The 18,884-nt window shown below is 38.9% G+C and overlaps 7 protein-coding genes across 10 annotated transcripts; 2 read left to right on the plus strand and 5 right to left on the minus strand.

Annotated features, from left to right (window-relative positions):
• Positions 1-37: 37 nt before the first annotated feature.
• On the minus strand, positions 38-4,296 carry AT1G10320 (Zinc finger C-x8-C-x5-C-x3-H type family protein; the record flags this gene model as incomplete). 2 transcript variants are annotated; one of them, NM_001331898.1, is made up of 9 exons in its annotated part: positions 38-978; positions 1,103-1,314; positions 1,387-1,461; positions 1,872-1,988; positions 2,294-2,386; positions 3,171-3,329; positions 3,428-3,559; positions 3,644-3,802; positions 3,889-4,296. In NM_001331898.1, the coding sequence occupies 9 exons, from the start codon at positions 4,291-4,293 to the stop codon at positions 84-86; spliced, it is 2,247 nt and encodes a 748-aa protein (NP_001323006.1). The 2 variants fall into 2 exon arrangements, with proteins under 2 accessions (NP_001323006.1, NP_172503.1); NM_100906.1 differs by having other exon boundaries at positions 84-978; positions 3,428-3,586; positions 3,889-4,293.
• A 222-nt stretch (positions 4,297-4,518) lies between these two features.
• On the plus strand, positions 4,519-6,070 carry AT1G10330 (Tetratricopeptide repeat (TPR)-like superfamily protein; the record flags this gene model as incomplete). The annotated part of the gene is made up of 1 exon (NM_100907.2): positions 4,519-6,070. Exon 1 carries the CDS (start codon positions 4,667-4,669, stop codon positions 6,068-6,070), a length of 1,404 nt encoding a protein of 467 aa, NP_172504.1. The 5' UTR covers positions 4,519-4,666.
• Positions 6,071-6,241: 171 nt separating this feature from the next.
• AT1G10340 (Ankyrin repeat family protein) lies at positions 6,242-8,553 on the minus strand. 2 transcript variants are annotated; one of them, NM_100908.3, is made up of 3 exons: positions 7,966-8,553; positions 7,437-7,876; positions 6,242-7,255 (listed from the first exon to the last, which is right to left on the minus strand). In NM_100908.3, exons 1-3 carry the CDS (start codon positions 8,399-8,401, stop codon positions 6,395-6,397), a joined length of 1,737 nt encoding a protein of 578 aa, NP_563867.1. In that variant the 5' UTR covers positions 8,402-8,553; the 3' UTR covers positions 6,242-6,394. The 2 variants fall into 2 exon arrangements, with proteins under 2 accessions (NP_563867.1, NP_849631.1); NM_179300.1 differs by having other exon boundaries at positions 7,978-8,444.
• Positions 8,554-8,862: 309 nt separating this feature from the next.
• On the minus strand, positions 8,863-11,101 carry AT1G10350 (DNAJ heat shock family protein). The gene is made up of 2 exons (NM_100909.4): positions 10,170-11,101; positions 8,863-9,953 (listed from the first exon to the last, which is right to left on the minus strand). The coding sequence occupies exons 1-2, from the start codon at positions 10,778-10,780 to the stop codon at positions 9,515-9,517; spliced, it is 1,050 nt and encodes a 349-aa protein (NP_172506.1). The 5' UTR covers positions 10,781-11,101; the 3' UTR covers positions 8,863-9,514.
• A 369-nt stretch (positions 11,102-11,470) lies between these two features.
• On the minus strand, positions 11,471-12,873 carry GSTU18 (glutathione S-transferase TAU 18). Its single transcript, NM_100910.5, has 2 exons — positions 12,406-12,873; positions 11,471-12,020 (listed from the first exon to the last, which is right to left on the minus strand). Exons 1-2 carry the CDS (start codon positions 12,724-12,726, stop codon positions 11,658-11,660), a joined length of 684 nt encoding a protein of 227 aa, NP_172507.1. The 5' UTR covers positions 12,727-12,873; the 3' UTR covers positions 11,471-11,657.
• ERD9 (Glutathione S-transferase family protein) lies at positions 12,803-14,278 on the minus strand. Its single transcript, NM_100911.6, has 2 exons — positions 13,873-14,278; positions 12,803-13,556 (listed from the first exon to the last, which is right to left on the minus strand). The coding sequence occupies exons 1-2, from the start codon at positions 14,191-14,193 to the stop codon at positions 13,194-13,196; spliced, it is 684 nt and encodes a 227-aa protein (NP_172508.4). The 5' UTR covers positions 14,194-14,278; the 3' UTR covers positions 12,803-13,193.
• Positions 14,279-16,473: 2,195 nt separating this feature from the next.
• Positions 16,474-18,340, plus strand: AT1G10380 (Putative membrane lipoprotein). Of its 2 annotated transcripts, NM_100912.3 has the most exons (3): positions 16,480-17,116; positions 17,401-17,765; positions 17,969-18,340. In NM_100912.3, exons 1-3 carry the CDS (start codon positions 16,626-16,628, stop codon positions 18,028-18,030), a joined length of 918 nt encoding a protein of 305 aa, NP_563868.1. In that variant the 5' UTR covers positions 16,480-16,625; the 3' UTR covers positions 18,031-18,340. The 2 variants fall into 2 exon arrangements, with proteins under 2 accessions (NP_001322436.1, NP_563868.1); NM_001331899.1 differs by having other exon boundaries at positions 16,474-17,116; positions 17,401-18,272.
• Positions 18,341-18,884: the final 544 nt, after the last annotated feature.

An 18,884-nucleotide genomic window follows, 5' to 3' on the forward strand; every position in this document is an offset into this window, starting at 1 on the left:
AATATATAAGTAGATCAAACTAAAATATTTACAGATGAGAGAACAAGTCACAAGAACATCTCTTGTTTTGTTTCGTTCTGAGATCACACTGGTCTCCAACGCTCAATCTCTTCTTCCACTTCCTCTGATTCCTTAGGATTCTGGTCGTCTGAGTTTTGTGTCCGTCTTCTTTTTCTATGGCGATGACGTCTCTCTTTGTGTGTTTCTCTATCTGAATTCTCTTCACTTTGTCGTTTTCCTTTCCTGCTTTGATCAGACTCTGGATCATCGCTCTTGTATCTCTGTCTCTGTTTGCTTCTGTCCCTATCTTTATCTGACTGATATCCTACGGGACTAGTCTCTACACTTCTCTTCTTGTCTGATTCTTTGTGCTGATGATGTCTACTCTCAGTTGAATCTTCCTCGTGTGAATATCTTGAGCTACTTCTTTCATGTCGATGCTTCGATCTTTCTCTATGCGACTTGTCAGAAACTGTATGAACCCTATCATGTTCATGACCCTCCTCTTTATCAGCTGATGACCCTTCCCTGCTGTGTTTTCTTGAACTCCTGTGGGTTTTTCTGTCCTTTTCATTGTCCATCTGTTCTTGTACTCCTGAATCTGTCCCTCTTCTGGGTTTTCGTTTGTGACCCGTCCCTCTCCTACCATAGTCATCTCCATCAGCAGAATCATCATCAGAATACCTCCCATGGATTCTCTTCCTTCCCACCCGATGTCCAGGAGAGTGTTCAGACCATCTGCTATCACGATGCAATGTGTCCTTAGCATACCGTCGCTCTTTATACATCTCCCTCTCTAAACTACCATCTCTGCTCGGACTGTCATCACCATCATGACAGTTCTCGGCATGCCTGCGAAGCTTGTCTTCACGAGTGCTGTCCTGAGTATCACCATGATATTTACGGCTCCTATAAGAAGGCGTAGATCCAACATTAGCATGATCATGGTCCCTCGATCTAGATCTTCTTGAAGGTTGCCTGACATGGAAACAAAACACATGAGCATGACGCTCCATAACCAAATTAAGTAGGAAATACGCTGATAAGTTAGTTAAAGATGAGGATCCTCAAAAGTTAGAATTCCAAATATAAAGCAACCTACCTGTGTGAATCTGTTGATAGATCTGATATTGAATCATTTAACGACCCTGAAGATTCATGTTCCATGTGCTTTTCATCTGAATAACCAAATAAAGAGGTCATTTTGTGAATCCAGAATCTTGGAGGTGGTCTGTCATGGTCAGCCCATTCATAGTCTCCACCAGGATTTCGGAAACAATGGATAAAATTGCAGGCAGATCCACGAGAACAAGTCTGAAAAGTAGATGAAAATCATGAACTAGAGATAAGCAAGAAGTTGGAATCTCAAATGATGAAGAGTCATACTTTAAGCCTGGACTTCATGTACTCCCCACATATGGCAACTTTCCATCTTGAGATGTTGACAAACTCGCAATTCACCTGATGAGGATGTGTAATTATCATGGATATAAATGTCAGCAAGCTGAAAGTATCAGAAATCAAGCCTCAAAGTACACATCAGCAAAGTAACACAAATCCTTTGACATTCTATTCTACGATACACCAAGACCTATATTCAACCAATAGATGTTAACAAAAACTGCCACAGATCGGAAAGATGAGACCTCTGACAAAACGTCCTACACAAAGGCTAAGATAACTGAAACCTAGATATGGGTCTCCAACATTATGCCACGAAGATACAAATAGTGAAGACGCAAATATGATGTGTGCTACCAAAGATCTGACAAACTAGTGCCAATATTACAGAGGAAGGTCCACTAGACGAAATCGTTAATCACATTTTTCAATGAAAGGAAGTGGTAAACGTCTCCAGAGAAACAGTGTACCTGTTTACCCGCAAAGTATCGACCATTAATGGACTGGTAAGCAAGAATAGCTGATTCTAGTGATCTGTAGTGGACATATACATTGCCCTTCAAATGGAATGAGCCATTTCTACACACCTGAAATGGATATGAAATTTTGTTTTTGAGAAAAGAAAGGGTGGGACAAAAAGTCGGGAGACAACACATATCTACCAACAGGTTTATTCTCAAAGATACAGCTGGTCATTTGATAGTGAATAAAAGATGCCCGGAATCACTAATTTTCAAAATGGCTAGCCTCTAGTGTTGCTTGCAGATTCAAGAACATACATTCGGATTTGGTATAAAATGAATCTATGGCTGATAATGGAAAGTAAGAAAAAAAGAGGAGGAAGAGGAAATGAAGGAAAGGGAGGAGAGGGAGCAGAAGAGAATCGACAGACCTTGAAATTAACAAGTTCTCCATACTTTAGGAACTCTGTATGAACATCTTCATAAAATTCTTCATAACAGAGTTCAGCCTCCTCATCTGTATACTGCAAGGAAGGCGGGAAAAGAGAAAGAGAGTAAATTAAAGTAAGTAACTAAAACCAAGGAAGCCAGGTAAATATAATGCAGGTGATGCTAGTTTTAACATCAAGTATACCAGGATAGCTACAGCCTTACTAAATTATAACTGCATTAGTTTCTGTTCAGATACTACAAGCCCAAAGCAGCCAGCATGCATGAAAAGACACTGTTCTGTTCTTAATTTAGGAAAATCAAGCAATTCTGCGATAAATCATTTGTCGCTCCCACGAGCAAATTAGAAGACACTCAAAGAACAAGATATAAGACACCAACAAACAAGTGGGAAATTGACAAAACATTCTAGAAATCTATAGCTACAAATATACAAACACCAAGTTAAACTAAGTTTGTCTCTAGTACTGCTATCAAGGCAAGAGAGGGCACAAATACAAAGGCCCATAGTTTCTGTGATCGAGATAGCAATCACATAATAACTAATCTATCAATCAGGTAGGATACAAAGAAGTGAACCGCAACTCCAATCCCGCCCAGGTTATAATCATGCACCTCCACTGAAGGGAAACCATCAATGTCTGATGTAAGTTAAAGAAGATAGTAACGAGAATAAAGAAACAAACCGCAGAATTCTGTAAATTCAAGAGCACGCAGCAAAACAAAACAAAACAGAAAAGAGGCAGAGGAACTGTAGTAAGTTTGATTCAGATAATGAAAGCCGAGAGTAATACTGTAATAGAGAAGAACTAATAATTATCAGGATACTAGCATCAGGAGATGACAGCGGTTACAGACCTCAAGCCCCTCATCCTGTTCCCAAGTAATACCAGGACCATTATACATGTTCTTCATAAGTAGAGTGCACGATTTATTGGGGTAGAAATGAACTCTGCTGCAACGCTGGCCAAACCGACAAGCTCCAGTTTTCAAATGGAAAGGACAATGAGCTTTATCCTGGAGAATGAGAGAACAAACAAAGCCAAATTACTAAAAGGAACATAAGAATGATACATAAAACTAATACCATCTCAATCAAGGGATACAACAAGCACCTGCTCAGTTCCAAAGTTGGGTACTTCTTGTGCAACACTCTCCAATATCTGTTGCGCAGAACTAACATTCTGATAATTGGCTGAAGCTTCACTTCCCGGAGGTAGAGGATTTGAAGTAGGCCTGTCAGAAATCTGCAAAACAAACTCCGCATTGGAACTCTACACAAAAATCAAAACACTGAAGATGGTATGTTCACCTAGATGATGGTCAATTACCTCGTGTCCATCGACCTGAACAACCGATTTCTTTGGAACTCTCACTTTGTTCTTTTTGAGAATGATCTCATTTCCCTGGAATATAATTTCTGGAGGTCCTTCTTCGATATATTCATATTCACCATCCTCATCCTCACCACACTCATCATTCCCACTAGCCTACCAAGAGAAGCACAAAAGTGAGCTCGATATAGCATTAACACGATATGAATAAGAAATTGACAACAATCAACAAAGCACACTACCTCAAGCTTTCTCAACTCTTCTAGATCCTTCCAACGCCTCTCTTCCTCTTCCCGCTTCGCTTCCTCTTCCTCCTCTTTCTTCCTCTTGATCTCCATAGCTTCTCTCCAAGCTCTTTCACTCTCCTCAAAGTCCTTCAACTCCTTTTCTCTCCTCCGCGCATCCTCTTCCTCAATCGCCTTCAATCTCTCCTGTTCCGCCGGATCGTTTAACTTAGCCTTCGCTTCCTCCCTCTCCTTCGCCGCAATCTCCTTCCTCACTTGCTTCCTCTTCAATTTCTTCATCGCTTTTCGCTTCTCCTTACGACTCATCTCCGCCGCTTTCTCTTTACTCTCTTCAAAACTTTCCTTCTCTCCCGCCGCTTCTTCGTGTCGCTCTTCTTCTTCCTTTTCGTTTGCTTGCTCCATTTTTTTCCCGGTAGCGTTAACCTCTGGCTTCACGGTGGTGGAAACAGAATTTAATTTAGGGGTGCAAATTCGGTTAGTTTGAACCGAAACGGTATAGTGAAGAAATCGAAATAAAAATGGATTAAACCATACTAAACCGGAGACCCCTAGTTGGTTCACCTATTGACCTCGGAGACTCCAAATTGCTCGCCGGAGCTCTCGAAATCAGAAAACTTTCATCCTCTTGTAGCTCAAGCCGATTGACAATTTCTCCACTTTCAGATATTTGATTTGTAACTTTCTCATTGAAATTCAAAATCATTCTCCATCTTCTACAACGAGGTCTCGTCTTTTTGTTTTGCTTTGTAGATTGCTTAATCTTTGTGCAAATTGTATGCGTTGTACTTCCTTCTCAAGTTTCAGTTTGTCTCTTGAAGACGCACTTCATCTTCTCCAACGTTTCTTATACTCCTCAAACCAGATTAAGCAGATTCACACAGTTCTTTTGACCAGCAACGCATTGGTTGCTTCGAGATGGAAGACGAAATGCGTCTACAACACTCTCATTCGATCCTATCTCACTACAGGAGAATACAAGACTTCTCTTGCTCTCTTCACTCATATGCTTGCAAGCCATGTCCAACCAAATAACCTCACTTTCCCTTCTCTGATTAAAGCAGCTTGCTCATCTTTCTCTGTTTCTTATGGCGTTGCCTTACATGGCCAAGCTCTTAAACGGGGTTTTCTATGGGATCCATTTGTTCAGACTTCTTTTGTCCGGTTCTATGGTGAAGTTGGTGATTTGGAGAGCTCGAGGAAGATGTTTGATGATATTTTAAACCCTTGTGTTGTAGCTTGTAACAGTTTGCTTGACGCTTGTGGAAGAAACGGAGAGATGGATTATGCTTTCGAGTATTTTCAGAGAATGCCTGTAACTGATGTGGTCTCTTGGACCACTGTTATCAACGGGTTTAGTAAGAAAGGGTTACACGCCAAAGCTTTAATGGTTTTTGGTGAGATGATACAGAATGAGCGTGCGGTAATAACACCTAACGAGGCTACTTTCGTAAGTGTACTTTCTTCATGTGCTAATTTTGATCAAGGAGGTATTCGACTGGGGAAGCAGATTCATGGATATGTTATGAGTAAAGAGATCATTCTTACTACAACTTTGGGTACTGCTTTGCTTGATATGTATGGAAAAGCCGGTGACTTGGAGATGGCATTGACCATTTTTGATCAAATTCGTGATAAGAAAGTTTGCGCTTGGAATGCGATAATATCAGCTCTTGCCTCCAATGGTAGACCTAAGCAAGCGCTGGAGATGTTTGAGATGATGAAATCAAGCTATGTGCATCCGAATGGGATCACTTTACTTGCAATACTCACGGCTTGTGCTCGATCTAAACTTGTGGATTTAGGTATTCAGTTGTTCTCTTCTATATGTAGCGAGTACAAGATCATTCCAACATCAGAACATTACGGTTGCGTTGTTGATCTCATTGGCAGAGCTGGACTATTGGTTGACGCAGCCAATTTCATTCAAAGTTTGCCCTTCGAGCCTGATGCTTCTGTTCTCGGAGCTCTTTTGGGCGCTTGCAAGATTCATGAGAATACTGAATTAGGAAATACAGTAGGTAAACAGCTTATTGGACTGCAACCTCAACACTGTGGCCAGTATGTGGCATTGTCGACGTTCAATGCTTTGGATAGCAATTGGTCAGAAGCAGAAAAAATGAGGAAAGCCATGATAGAAGCTGGAATTCGGAAAATCCCTGCTTACAGTGTGCTGACTTAAAGCTTGAGACGTGAGAATAGATTGTTTCAGACAAGAGTTACTGTCTAGTGTAATCTCTGTTCTGTTCTGTTCATGTTATGTCCGTAACATTGATCTAATTTAGTTCTGTGAATCTCTTGCTCCTTTAGGTTCATGTTTAGGGTTTGCAGTAATCTCATGAGCCGAACAATAGGAGAAAGCAAACGAGACATTTCACTCACTGACTTGAAGAACAAAACAATGTCTCTTTTTACAAGATAACACAGTTCCTAAGAAAGACTTAATCCAACACTTTACACATACACAATTACACAGGTTACAGGGAAATTAGAAAACCAGTTTTTCTTAATAGGTGAAATAGCCTGATTTTCCGGAGACGGCTAAATCTGAACTGGTTCTTGCAAAGGAAGGTATATTATCCCCTACACGATTCATCTTCTTAAACCAATGACCGATGGTCTCAACTCCGAGATAGAAAAAGAGTACGGTCAACGCTCCACCAGCAACGGCTACAATTGCTGGAAATAACCATTGTGTTCCATGATAATGCGGTATGGTCACCCAAGACGCCGCTATATAAGCCGTCGCCATGAAACCTACAGAAACCCACATCATCCTATGCGTGGCCACCAATAATCTCTTTAAGGGTTTCCTCTTGTAAGGTATGATGCTAACAAGAAGAATAACGATGCCCAAGGACGTGAACAGTGCGATGTTGTTGCATATCGCAAAGACCTTAAACGCCGTTGTTTTCCCCACTAAGGATTTCCCTCTCCATGGCCCGTCTTGGTAGACGCCCCCCGGAGGGTTTATCCCACCGGCATAAGCAACTGAAGCAATCAAGACTGCCACTATAGCAATCGTATTTCTTGCATTCTGTAATGCTTCTATATGCATCTGATATTCCAAGTTCTGACGACCTCTTTCCACTTCCTGTTCCTTGCTTCTCTTTCTCTCTGCTATCTCTGATGTGTTTATTCCTATAATCCTTAGCAACCGTATTACCTCGACCTCTTGAGAGCCTTCGTGTTGTTCTACATTGTTCTCAGAATCCAGCTCTTGTGAAGTCTCGGTACCAAATCTCAGCCACCTTGATAACAACTCAAAGTCTTGGGCTTCTCGAGGGAGAAGTTGAAAAGCTTCAAAACCCATCTTGTTCTTGGACGTGATATCTACTATATTCTTACCAACAATGTAACGTATAAGCTGCAATTTATTCAGTAAATATGTGAGAAGAAATACCACTAAAAGAATTATGAGAAGAAACACCACTAATAAATAGAATATGTGCCATCTTTTAGTAATGTAATCCTAACATAGAGTACATGGGAAGTCAAATTTTGTAACTAAAAATTTAAAGGAGAGAGCGTCACAGAAAACTACTCACAGGAGCATCAAAAGAGACGGATGCAGCAATATGTAAGACAGTGTTGCCACTTTCATCGGTTTGCTGTAGAAGAATTTGGCTGTTAATTCCCAAACTCTCTGCCATAAAAACAAAGGCATCCATATTTTTGTTTCGAGCAGCGAGATGAAAGACTGTCTCTTTCGACGGCGTGATTGAGCTGAAAGACAATGGAACCTTGTCCAAGAACTCCTCCAGGATCACAACCGAGCCTCTGAGGACCGCAAGATGCAGAGGTGATAAACCATTGGGGTTAAGTGCTTCTTCTAATCCTTGATCGAGCCCTAACAATATAGTTGTCAGTTCAAAGTCTCCCTTATCACACGCATGATGCAGTAGCGTTGATTGTGAGCCGTCTTCAACCACCCAAGCTTCTTCCCTAGCTAGGTCTGGGAATCTCTCCAGTATAGTCCCTACGATACCTGCTCAAGGATCCAAACACAGTAGTAGTGAGCTAGTGATTTTTACACAAGATTACGAAAAATGTTGAGCGCGCACTAGAAAAACTTACTAGTGGATCCACTTGATATGGCGAGAATGAGTTCACCGAGGCCAATTGATTGTGTCTTTTCCGCGATGAGTCTGGCAGCCTCTATGGAATTGCTACGGCAAGCCAAGTGGAGTGGTGTGTGGTTGTTGATATTGCGTGCAGAACACACTTCCAATCCAGTCTCTAACATCTGCATAACTATGTTTACATCTCCAAGGATAGCAGCAAGATGCAAAGGTGTGTTTCTGTATGCGTTGCGGGAAGACACGAGGGAAGGTCGGAGCTCAATAATCTTGGAGACGAGTTCTCGGTGACCAAACTTTGCAGCCATGTGCAAAACCGTGTTGTTCAAGTGTTCTTCCTCGTTTCTCTCCTCCAGAGACGATTCACTATCTTCTACCAACTCTAAAAAAGCTGGAAGGTCATTTTTAAGGATCGCATGGAAGATCGGCTGCATCTTTTCTCAAGAAATCTAGAGCAAAGTATGGAAGTTCTTACTCTGGGAGGGAGATTTCAAGTGGTTATATCTTTTTATGATGACTCAAATAGACCATGTATATGTGTTTTCAGTATCTTTGACATTTTGGCTTATGGTATTTTCTTCTTCTTTTCCAATTTGTATTTATTCTATCACTCATTGTAATCTTGAAACTTTTATATTCGTTGACTTCGTAAGCAGAAGACTTAGACACCATTCATACGCTTACAAACTAAAACGCAGGTTCCTCTCTCTTTCTTTCACGCGCAATTATTTAGTTTTTCCACAAGAAAATAATTACATTTCATTAGCAAAATTGTGTGAACTCATCTTCATACACTTGAAGATAAGAGGTGACGTACTCGTAAAGACATGACAGGACTAGGACTAAAAATAAAAACTCTGGATAATTCGAAGGCAATGGATATATCAACTCAAGAGTCAACTGGCCCATAGGCACCTTTTCATTATCTTTTCCTGTCACGACTGAGTCAGAGCCTATTGAACAAATGTTACGGTAACAACATGTAAGGGCGTTAATGTTGTGTCAGTAAATTTCGGTCAAATCACTTCTGTTGAATCTCTTGCTTCTCCGTTCGCAATATTCTCATGAGCTGAACAAATATGAGAAAGCAAACGAGATATTTCACTCACTAATTTGAAGAACAAAACAGGAATCTCAACGTCTCTCCTTTACAAGGCTACACAGTTTCCAGAAAAGACGTAACCCAACAGATAGACATACTTCACTGTATATACAGGGCCTTGGGAAACCAGAATACGTAACACAAGAGCATCGCCACAAAACCAACTCACACCAAGAAAACTTCTCGCTTCTATCTTTGCTTTTCACTACTCATACAGAGTCAAATAGGCCAAGTTCTACCTCAAAACGATATGTTCTGTGTGTGGCAGCCATTATTAGATCCCGCATATCCAGTCTTATTCGATTTGGGTTTTCTTGTTTTTCTTATAACACAAGTTTACAAAGGAAAAACGTAAATGTATGTACACTCAAATGACTAGCAACTTCCTGTGGAATCCGTTGTTAAAGAAGATCAATAGCTTACTTGAAAACTAAACGTCAACTCATCAGCTTCCACCAAGAACTCTCTTGAGGTCATTCTTCTGTTCTGACGTTAGCCTTGACGGGAACAAGATTTCAAAGGTAACTCTAAGGTCTCCTCTCTTCAAAGGGTCTTTAGTAGGCATTCCCTCATTCGGGATCACAATCTCCTGACCCGGTTTTACGATATCCAGCACCGGGATAGTTAGGCTCCTCCCGTCTAGAGTCGTTACGCTAATGGTGAGACCGGTTAAAGCATCTATAAGAGAGACTTTCTTCTCGAGAATCAGATCGTTACCGTCTCTCTTGAATACCGAATGCGGTTTCTCGTCAACCACGAATATAAGATCCGCAGGAGTGACACCAGGTTCTTGGTTGCCTTTCTCTGGAAAAGTGATCTTTGTGCCTTTCTTCCAACCTGGTTTTATGTCTATCTTCAATATCTCTTGGACTGTCTTTGGCTTTCTGTAACACAGATTTTATCAGAAGGTCATAATCAAAGCTCATTTTGTTTCACCAGAAGCTCAATCACAGAGAAAACAACAGTTCTAGAGAACCTAATAGCTACAAAATCTTATTGTGAAGATCATATGGGCAAATGGCATAACCTAATCATTCACTATAATCAAAGGAATAAATTGACCAATGGCATTCACGAGATCAGGATCATGAGAAACTAACCCAAAATCATCAGGAACAACGCGAGAAATTCGCATCTTCTTCTTTGCACCTTTGTAGAGCTCCTCCAATGTGCAAGCCAATTTACTCTCAATAGCCGGAGCCTTCCTATTCGCCGGCGGCGTCGTTTTTTTGTTCGTCGGCGGCGTCTTTCTATTAGCCTGGCTCCCTGCTTCTGCACTTTTAAATCTCCGACCGCCACCATCACCGCCATCTCCACGTGTCCTTCCGCTACTCCCTCCGCCAAAAGCATCACCGGATTCGCCGAAAAACTCAGCAAAGATATCTTCAGCATCACGCGGATAATACCGAAACTCAGAGTTGCTAGAAGAGTAGCTCCGCTGCTGCTGATGCGCCGCCGTCTCCGCCGCAGTAGGTAAATCGGTGGATTTAAGACCTTCTTCTCCGTACTGATCGTAGATCTGACGTCTCTGAGGATCGCTCAAGACGTCGTAAGCTTCAGAGATCTGCTTGAACTTAGCTTCAGCTTCTTTCTTGCTCGTAGGGTTTTTGTCAGGGTGCCATTTCATAGCCATTCGCCGGTAAGACTTCTTCAGATCATCTTCGTTAGCATTTCGATTCACTTTCAGAACATTGTAGTAATCCACCCCCATTTGATCCAAATCTTTCACCAAACCAAACAAAAAAAAAGTCAAAACCAGAAAATCGAGAGAATCTTCAGCTGTAATCGAAATTTTGAAGAGAAGCTTGAGATTTCAAAGAGATTGCAGAAGAGAAAAAAGGAATCGGATTCGAGATATTTTGCCAGTAAAATCTGAAATTGGAAGAGAGAAAAAGGAAACGAAGAGTGGAGTGCGTGTAAGGTAGAAGAAGAACATGACAAAGGAGAATGAGAAAATTGTTCTTAATGGAGCCACGTGGCATTTATTATTACTTTATCTTTAACTTCATCTTTGTGGTGAATGGTAAAAAATTTGATCACTATCATTTTCATATCCCCCTCTTTTTTTATTAGACAAAAATTCTCTTGATTGCTTAATCAGAAGTTACATATTGGGACAAATTTGGATGTATTTTTTTAATTAATGAAACAGAAACAAACATTTTTAGTTTCGTACTTAAAGTTAAACAAGAAAGAATTATTACTTTATTTAGCCGACAAAAAAAACAGATACAATAATTAAACCGATCGACCAAACCACTTATATTAATCTAGAGAATTAGAGTATTAAATTAGTAATTGTGTATATCAATCTTGGAAATGCACAGACTGGATACCAAGTTAAAGTTTGGTGAGAACATCACCTAAGTGATTTTGGTAATTCACAAAAAGAAAGGTTATGGCAAATCACAAAGAGCATGGTTTCGATAATCAATGTTTATATGTTTGGTACACTCATGTAAAATTTGATCTGAGGTAATATGGATTACAATATTTTCATAACTCCAAGATTATGAACGAATATGCAAAAGACATAAAAAAAATATTTGGCTGTGCTTATTATATAACTTACATCCTAGTAATCCAGTTTATGCTTGCCGCTTAGGAAAGAGCTTCCTTGCGAATTCAGCGAGCTTTGTAATCTCGGGCATTATAGGTTTCACAGCGGGATCATCACAGAACCGCTCTGCCCATTTGACTAGAGAGGGAGTTTTGGTCTCATCAAGAAATTTATGATTGGCATCCAACTCGACGACTCTCCACCAACCTAAGAAGCTCCCCAAGGCAATGTCGAGGTAACCGATATGGTCACCGTTGAAGAACGGTTTTCCTTGGCTACAATCGTTGAATGCTTTCTCCAGAAGCTTGGTCCTTTCTTCAACTTGAGCTATGGCTGCTTTCTTCTCTTCGTCTCCTTGAGCTGTTAGGATACTTCTCACAGAGATAAACCACTTCCATTCATATCAAATTTAAGTCAGAACATATAAGATTTAAGATTTACTTGATTATGTCATATATAGTAAGGAAGATAAACAAAATGTCTAATTTCTTTCAACATAAAAGTTGACTAATTACCTAACTATCCGTATAAACTAGAAATTAAAGTTAGTTGAAGCTGGACTATAGTCAAACCCTATCCGGTTTAAATCGGTCATATCGTGTTATTCTAGATTATTAACCGGATTAAACCAATAACAATCATAAAAGAACCGCTAAAGTTTTGGGGATGTATCAAAATTAAAGCAATCAAAACCAAATCAATCCCTCATTAATTCCCGGTATACTTTATTACATGCAATCAAAGTGAAAAGAGCAAGTGAAGAACAATCTATGAACCTGATCGTCTATGTAGGCAGCCCAAAACCGAGCAATGGCCCGGTCGTATGGATGGGACGGGAGAATGGAAGGTCCAGAAGAGTTCCAAGCCTCGTCGATATAATGAACGATGATGTTGGACTCGCACACCGGTTTGTCAGCGTGAATCAGAACCGGCATCTTCTTGTGAACCGGGTTTGATTTGAGGAGCAATTCGCTCTTTGAACCATACGTCTCCTGAAGGAATTCGTAGCTAATAGATTTGAGGTGGAGAGCGATCCTCGCCCTCATGACGTAAACACTCGCCCATGAGCCGATCAGCTTCACGTCCTCGGTCGCCATTTTATCCCGGAGATTAAGAACCGACTCGAAGAGAGAGGGAAGCTTGCGGGTTAAGAAGATCGTATGAAAGCTTAAGAGGGTAGGTTTCCATTAGAGGGTTTAGGTAACGGATAATGAAGATATACGAATTAAATTTCGACACGTGGTACAGCCTTGTAAACGAGTGGTGAGAAATTGAAGTGTGGCCAACAATGAAACGATTAAATCCTGGCAATAGGACCAATTCACGTGATTGTTGATTCTTCTAGGAATTAGCGAGTTAGATATATACAATAATTAAAAAAAAATACTTCTCAATCAACATAACCTAAATAAAATCATTCACCAAACCTGATACATACGTAACGTTTAACGTACGCCTGATTAAAACTCACACACAAAGATAAAGCCATCTAAAAACAATAACACTCTTAATTTATTCTTGCAAGAACCCAACCCACAAATACAAAACCTAGTCCACCAACAACTTAGGCCTGCGGCTTAGGAAAGATCTTCTTTGCGAATTCAGCAAGCTTTGCAGTCTCGGGCATGACAGGTTTTACAGCGGGATCATTACAGAAATTCTCAGCCCATTTGGACAAAGAAGGTGTCTTGGCCTCATCAAGAATTTTATAGCTGACTGCTAACTCGGTGACTCTCAACCAAGCCAAGAAGCACCCGAGAGCAATGTCGAGGTAACCGATGTTGTCACCGTTGAAGAACGGTTTTCCTTTGCTGCAATCAATGAACGCCTTCTCCAGAAACGCATTCCCTTCTTCTAGTTGAGCTATCACAGCTTTCTTCTCTTCTTCTCCTCCGGCTTTTAGGAAACCTCTTAGAGCGACAAACCACTTCATTCATGTTGATCAATGTCCAACATTGAAAAATAAAGATCAGTTTATGTCTTAAGTCTTAACATTGTAATTAATGAAACTAACATATTTTCCTGAGTTGTTTATATTTACATTTGCGTTTCCATTCACATACTTATTTTAGACCACAAAATGCTATGTTTTGCGTATATATATTAACTAGTAACCACAAAAGCACTTAAGACAACTATTTGCTTTGCAAAAACTCTGCACTATAGATAAAAATTTATTTGTTGCGAACAAACCTTAATTAATAAAATCTTGATGAGCAAGTGAAAGAAGAAAAGAAGAATACCTTTTCGTCGATGTAAGCAGCCCAGAACCGAGCCATGGCCCGATCGTAAGGATCGGAAGGGAGAATGGACGGTCCAGATGAGCTCCAAGTGTCATCGATATACTCAACGATGATGTTGGACTCACTCACCGGTTTATCAGCATGAAGCAGAACCGGGATCTTCTTGTGAACCGGGTTTGATTTAAGAAGCAACTCGCTCTTAGACCCAAACGTCTCTTGGAGGAACTCGTAGGGGACAGACTTGAGGTTTAGAGCAATCCTCGGCCTCATCACAAAGGGACTCGCCCATGCACCGATCAGCTTCACGTCGCTGCTTGCCATTTTCTCTTCAAAATCCAAAACAGAGGATTGGTGCGTCTGAATGTGAGAGTGGAAATGTAATGTTTTGACACGTTGAAGCGTTTTTATGTTAGATCGGTGTATTGTTACTTATTATATGGAAGGGAAGAGGGTAGGTGAATTTGATGGCGGTGATAGATAGCGAAGAATTGCCAATTATAGGTTGACACGTGTATTAAACGGGTGGGAAAACGTTATTAGTCTTTATTGTGGTCGACGAGACGGCATTTCTTTATATGCGTGGCAACAATTGAAACCATAAAAACTCCGGCAGCTTCACTTAGCTTGTTTAAATTTGTATTTCATGTTTAAGAAATTTGTATATATTATTAGTACTATAAGTTAATATCTTTGTTTTAACGAGTAACGATGTGATGTTTATTTGGGTTTGTTTTTGGCAGCTAATCAAGTGATATAAAACCAAAGAAGTGAAACCACTAAATGATAATTACATATCAGGGAAGACAAACACAAATCCACCTAAAAAACAAACATGTCATGCATCACAGGACCACACGAAATGTGAACATTGAATTGCAGTCACGAAAAACCGCAAAAAAAATATTCGTCTCAGTTTTGTTTTGTTTGTTTTCATACGCTCATTGTTTCCACTCACATTTTCTTAACATTAATAAAATGGTATAAGTACGGCTATCATTTAAATGTACAAATGGATTACATGTCGGCCCCTAGCGGGAAAAAATACAGGCCCAAAATGATTTGAAACTTCCTTGATAAAGAAAAAACAAACAAGATGAGAACACTTCATAAGAAAGAGGTCATACATATCTTTTAGTCATTTTATCAGTATGAAAATGTGGTAATTAGTTAAGTTGTTGATTCTTTCAAATCCTGAGATATACTATGATTTTGAAATTATGAGTTTTATGTGACTTCAGATTCTGGAATATTGCTGTAAAGTTTGGGTGGATGTATAATCCCTTTTTTATGTTCCTTTCATTTCTCACTAGCCCATTCTTATAATTCAAGTTTTATTTTCTTGATTTCCAAACACGCAAGATTGACATAATTATACAAAGTTACTCTTATTATATGTTATATATTCCAATGTTACATTCCGAGGATGGTGTCGCTAGTTATTCAAGTTTTACAACTTTGTTTATTTTGGAATTAGTAATGTGTTACAACTTACAAAACAAAAATAGAATCAATTATTTTGTCTCATTGCAGAATTTATTTGCCGGTCGCATCTCTTTTAATTATTTTTTCTTTCTTATTTTTATAAGAGAAGCGTCTTTTCTTTTGTGTCAACATTTTAAATAAACACCAATTATCTTATATATACATATAAAAAGATAAATTGATCGGCTTCCAGAACAATCTCATGAGAAGAATACCAATTAGAATAATACCTTTGCAAGATGCATTATATATTCACTAGTTATAATTACAGATTTACATTATTATACAATGAATTAAAAACAAATTAAAGTTGAGAATTATTGAACAACTTTAGCCTTTAGGTTTCTTTACTATATTCTCTTGAATCTAATTCCCTTATCTTGCCCGTTTCCTTGGTTGGGTGGGGACTTTTAGTATGAGTGGGCACTTAACATTAGTGATGTTTTTGCAATATTATTTTGTCTTCTAGGCCTTATTTCCTGGTGAGTTTGGGACACCTAAAGGCACATTTTGTCTAAATAATATACTGTGTTAAATAAACTTTTATATGCCCATACTTTTCATTTTGTTTATAAATTTTATCATTCTTATCACTTATTACTCAAAGAGCCTACTACACCATCAATTTCACAAACTTTGGTCGAATAATATTCTAGTTAAAGAAGATTGTTACAAGAACACGCGAGTGAGAAATATTATATCCGATCCAGATCAAAAGATTACTCAAAGAGCCAACATAACTATCTTTATCCAAATTTGCAATAACAATATGTAGCTTAATGGGACATTTGCATTGCCCAAACTTTGAATGCCATAAACTAATATAATATTACCAATTATATGTTGTATTAATTTTATATAAATCATCTCCAGATATATTTTTCCCAATAAAATTGTTCGTGTATATAATCAAGCCTATTATTATATGATATATGGAATTCTAATGTTATGTGTTGTATATTATTTTCTATGTTTGGTTTTGCACATTATCTAATGTTGTAATCCGTCATATGATGGTATGTATAGATAATAGACCCAACCAAAAGAATCTAGGATTTAACAACAACAAAAAAAGTAAAAAACTATATATAAACTAATTTATATTCTTATATTGACAAAAATAAACGCCTATGTTTTGCATATAAATGTACATTCACATATGCAATTTAGTATCCCGCTTAGCATTGCATCTATATTAGGTTACATTCACTCACACAATTCATATATACTTCACATCTTTTCTTTCACACTTTCCCTGAAAGGTCTAGCAAATGAGTTTGAAGCGTTCTTCTTCTTCTTTCTTTATCTTTCTCTTTTCCTTCTTCTTCCTCTCTTCTCATGTCTCCTCACAAGCCTGCCAAAAAACATGCGGCCAAATACCCATCAAGTACCCGCTCGGAACCGGGTCAGGTTGCGGTGACCCACGTTTCACACGTTACATCACGTGTGACCCTGACCAACAGACTTTGACGCTCACCACCCACACAGGCAGTTACCCTATCACTTCTGTCGACTACGCCAAACAAGAGATCTACGTCACTGATCCGTCCATGTCTACGTGTGCATGTACCCGACCCAGCCATGGATTCGGGTTGGATTGGGACGCTCCGTTTTCTTTCCATGACGACACCGTTTTTACGCTCCTTGACTGTTCCGTAGACGAATCCCCTGTATTCACACCGTTAAGTAACGGTAGCGGACGTGTTTCCCTCTGTGATCGTCAAAGCTCCTCCATTTGCACCTTCTTGTACTCAAATTGCAGGTAACCCAAAATTCAAATTCAAATCGAAATAAATTAAACCGGCTACTATTCTATCTAAACCGAAATAATAACCGTATCAATTTCTCATTTGTTCTGGTGATCACATTTTAATATTTCCACACAAAAATTTGAAATGGGTGAAAAATGTAAATATCATCTTTCGGAAAGAGTTATAAAGTTGGTGTAACAAGACCAATCTGAATTATATGGAACCGGTTTACTTTTGGATTTGTGTCATCTAAAGCTTTACTTAATTAATCCGGTTATAATTTCCGGTTTGGCAGGGCCATAAGCCTCATAAACCTCCAAGTATCAACGTGTTGCGTCTACGTGCCTCTAGACCTCGGACCATCGTTCGAAATGGATTTGAACAAACTCAAGTGCTCGTCATACTCCGGCTTCTACAACCTCGGTCCAGGCCAAGAATCCCACCCGGAGAATTGGAACTACGGAATCGCACTCAAGTACAAGTTCAACGTTTTTGATGAGTACCCTGGCGTCTGCGGTAGCTGCGAGCGTAGTAACGGTGCTTGTGGCTTCAACACACAGTCAAGCTCGTTCGTTTGTAACTGTCCCGGTGGGATTAACACGACATCGGATTGCTTCTTCCTTTATAACTCTGCTTCTATTCTTGTTCCTTGGTTCTCAAGTAAGCACCACTCTCACACTTCTACTATATCTAGTCAAATTATTAATTTATATTGAACACCACACTGTCTCATAGATAATCTTGTCTCAGCTATAACTTATTACTTCTCAATTGAATTTTCAGACAAAAAACTTTTACATTTTTTATTAGTATTTAACAGTATATAGATTTGTCTTACAGAGAGTGGTTTTTTTTATAAGCAGGAGAATGGGTAATGTACCCTTTGTCATGGTTTGTTGTTTGGATGGTGATGGTTCTGCGTTAAAGGAGCATCAAAGGATGGAGTGGTTCAAAGAGGAAGCTTAATAGATCGAATCTTTGCTTCTTCTTTTTATAACTTTGTGATATCACAGTATGAGATTCTTCGATATTGCTTCTCTCTTTGCAATATTATTCAAATCACCATTTATCTTATTTGCTTTTCCTCCACTTTCCAGCTCATAAGGAATCACCATACTATATTAATGCTAAACACTTGCAAAGAATCATAATGATGATGATGGTATTAGTCAACTCGCTGAGACTATATACTTCAATATCTATATAACATGAAACTAAAAATTACTTACCTATGGATTGCAAATACAATAACAAAGCTTTACCGTTTTTGAGATAGTGTAAAATTTATCAAACAGGGATCTTAACCTATAATATATTTCACTCGTCTTGTTAAAATTTGGACCCAAAAATTGCAAAATATATTATTTACTGTAAACTATAGACTATACACTATAGTATTAGTATTGCCATGAGCTCATGGATTAGAAGATTTTACTTAAGAGGTTCAGTCCGGTTTACAATTGTACAATCATCCAAAAAATCAATTGGTGTCATCTTATCACAAGAAAAATTGATTGTCATTGCATTTTTAAAATCACTATTTATTAATAATATCAATCAATAAAAATTACTAAAAGTAAAGAAAAAACCTAGAAAATCAATTTTTGTGGAACAAACAAAAAACCTAAAACACCAATTTTTTTAGGAACAAATACAAACGGAGTAATAAATAGGAATTAGGGTTTGTAACAAAGGGTGAGAAATGAACTTACCTTCGTTTTGCATACCCATTGCTGTGTTCTCGTTGTTGATGCCATTTTGCATCCCCATGAACTAACA

This window comes from Arabidopsis thaliana (genome assembly GCF_000001735.4).
Source record: "Arabidopsis thaliana chromosome 1 sequence".
In the NCBI taxonomy this organism is placed as follows: Eukaryota; Viridiplantae; Streptophyta; class Magnoliopsida; order Brassicales; family Brassicaceae; genus Arabidopsis; species Arabidopsis thaliana.

Excerpts from the sequence above, each read along its gene's own strand:
- AT1G10340 (NM_100908.3), bottom strand. The coding sequence starts at position 8,401 with ATGCAGCCGATCTTCCATGCGATCCTTAAAAATGACCTTCCAGCTTTT. Across the intron at positions 7,877-7,965 it reads CATATCAAGTGGATCCACTA|GTATCGTAGGGACTATACTG; the intron begins GTAAGTTTTTCT and ends ATCCTTGAGCAG. Across the intron at positions 7,256-7,436 it reads CCGTCTCTTTTGATGCTCCT|CTTATACGTTACATTGTTGG; the intron begins GTGAGTAGTTTT and ends AATAAATTGCAG.
- AT1G10380 (NM_100912.3), top strand. The coding sequence starts at position 16,626 with ATGAGTTTGAAGCGTTCTTCTTCTTCTTTCTTTATCTTTCTCTTTTCC. Across the intron at positions 17,117-17,400 it reads TTCTTGTACTCAAATTGCAG|GGCCATAAGCCTCATAAACC; the intron begins GTAACCCAAAAT and ends CCGGTTTGGCAG. Across the intron at positions 17,766-17,968 it reads TCTTGTTCCTTGGTTCTCAA|GAGAATGGGTAATGTACCCT; the intron begins GTAAGCACCACT and ends TTTTATAAGCAG.
- AT1G10350 (NM_100909.4), bottom strand. The coding sequence starts at position 10,780 with ATGGGGGTGGATTACTACAATGTTCTGAAAGTGAATCGAAATGCTAAC. Across the intron at positions 9,954-10,169 it reads GTTGTTCCTGATGATTTTGG|AAAGCCAAAGACAGTCCAAG; the intron begins GTTAGTTTCTCA and ends TCTGTGTTACAG.
- GSTU18 (NM_100910.5), bottom strand. The coding sequence starts at position 12,726 with ATGGCGACCGAGGACGTGAAGCTGATCGGCTCATGGGCGAGTGTTTAC. Across the intron at positions 12,021-12,405 it reads CTGCCTACATAGACGATCAG|TGGTTTATCTCTGTGAGAAG; the intron begins GTTCATAGATTG and ends TATGAATGGAAG.
- ERD9 (NM_100911.6), bottom strand. The coding sequence starts at position 14,193 with ATGGCAAGCAGCGACGTGAAGCTGATCGGTGCATGGGCGAGTCCCTTT. Across the intron at positions 13,557-13,872 it reads CTGCTTACATCGACGAAAAG|TGGTTTGTCGCTCTAAGAGG; the intron begins GTATTCTTCTTT and ends ACATGAATGAAG.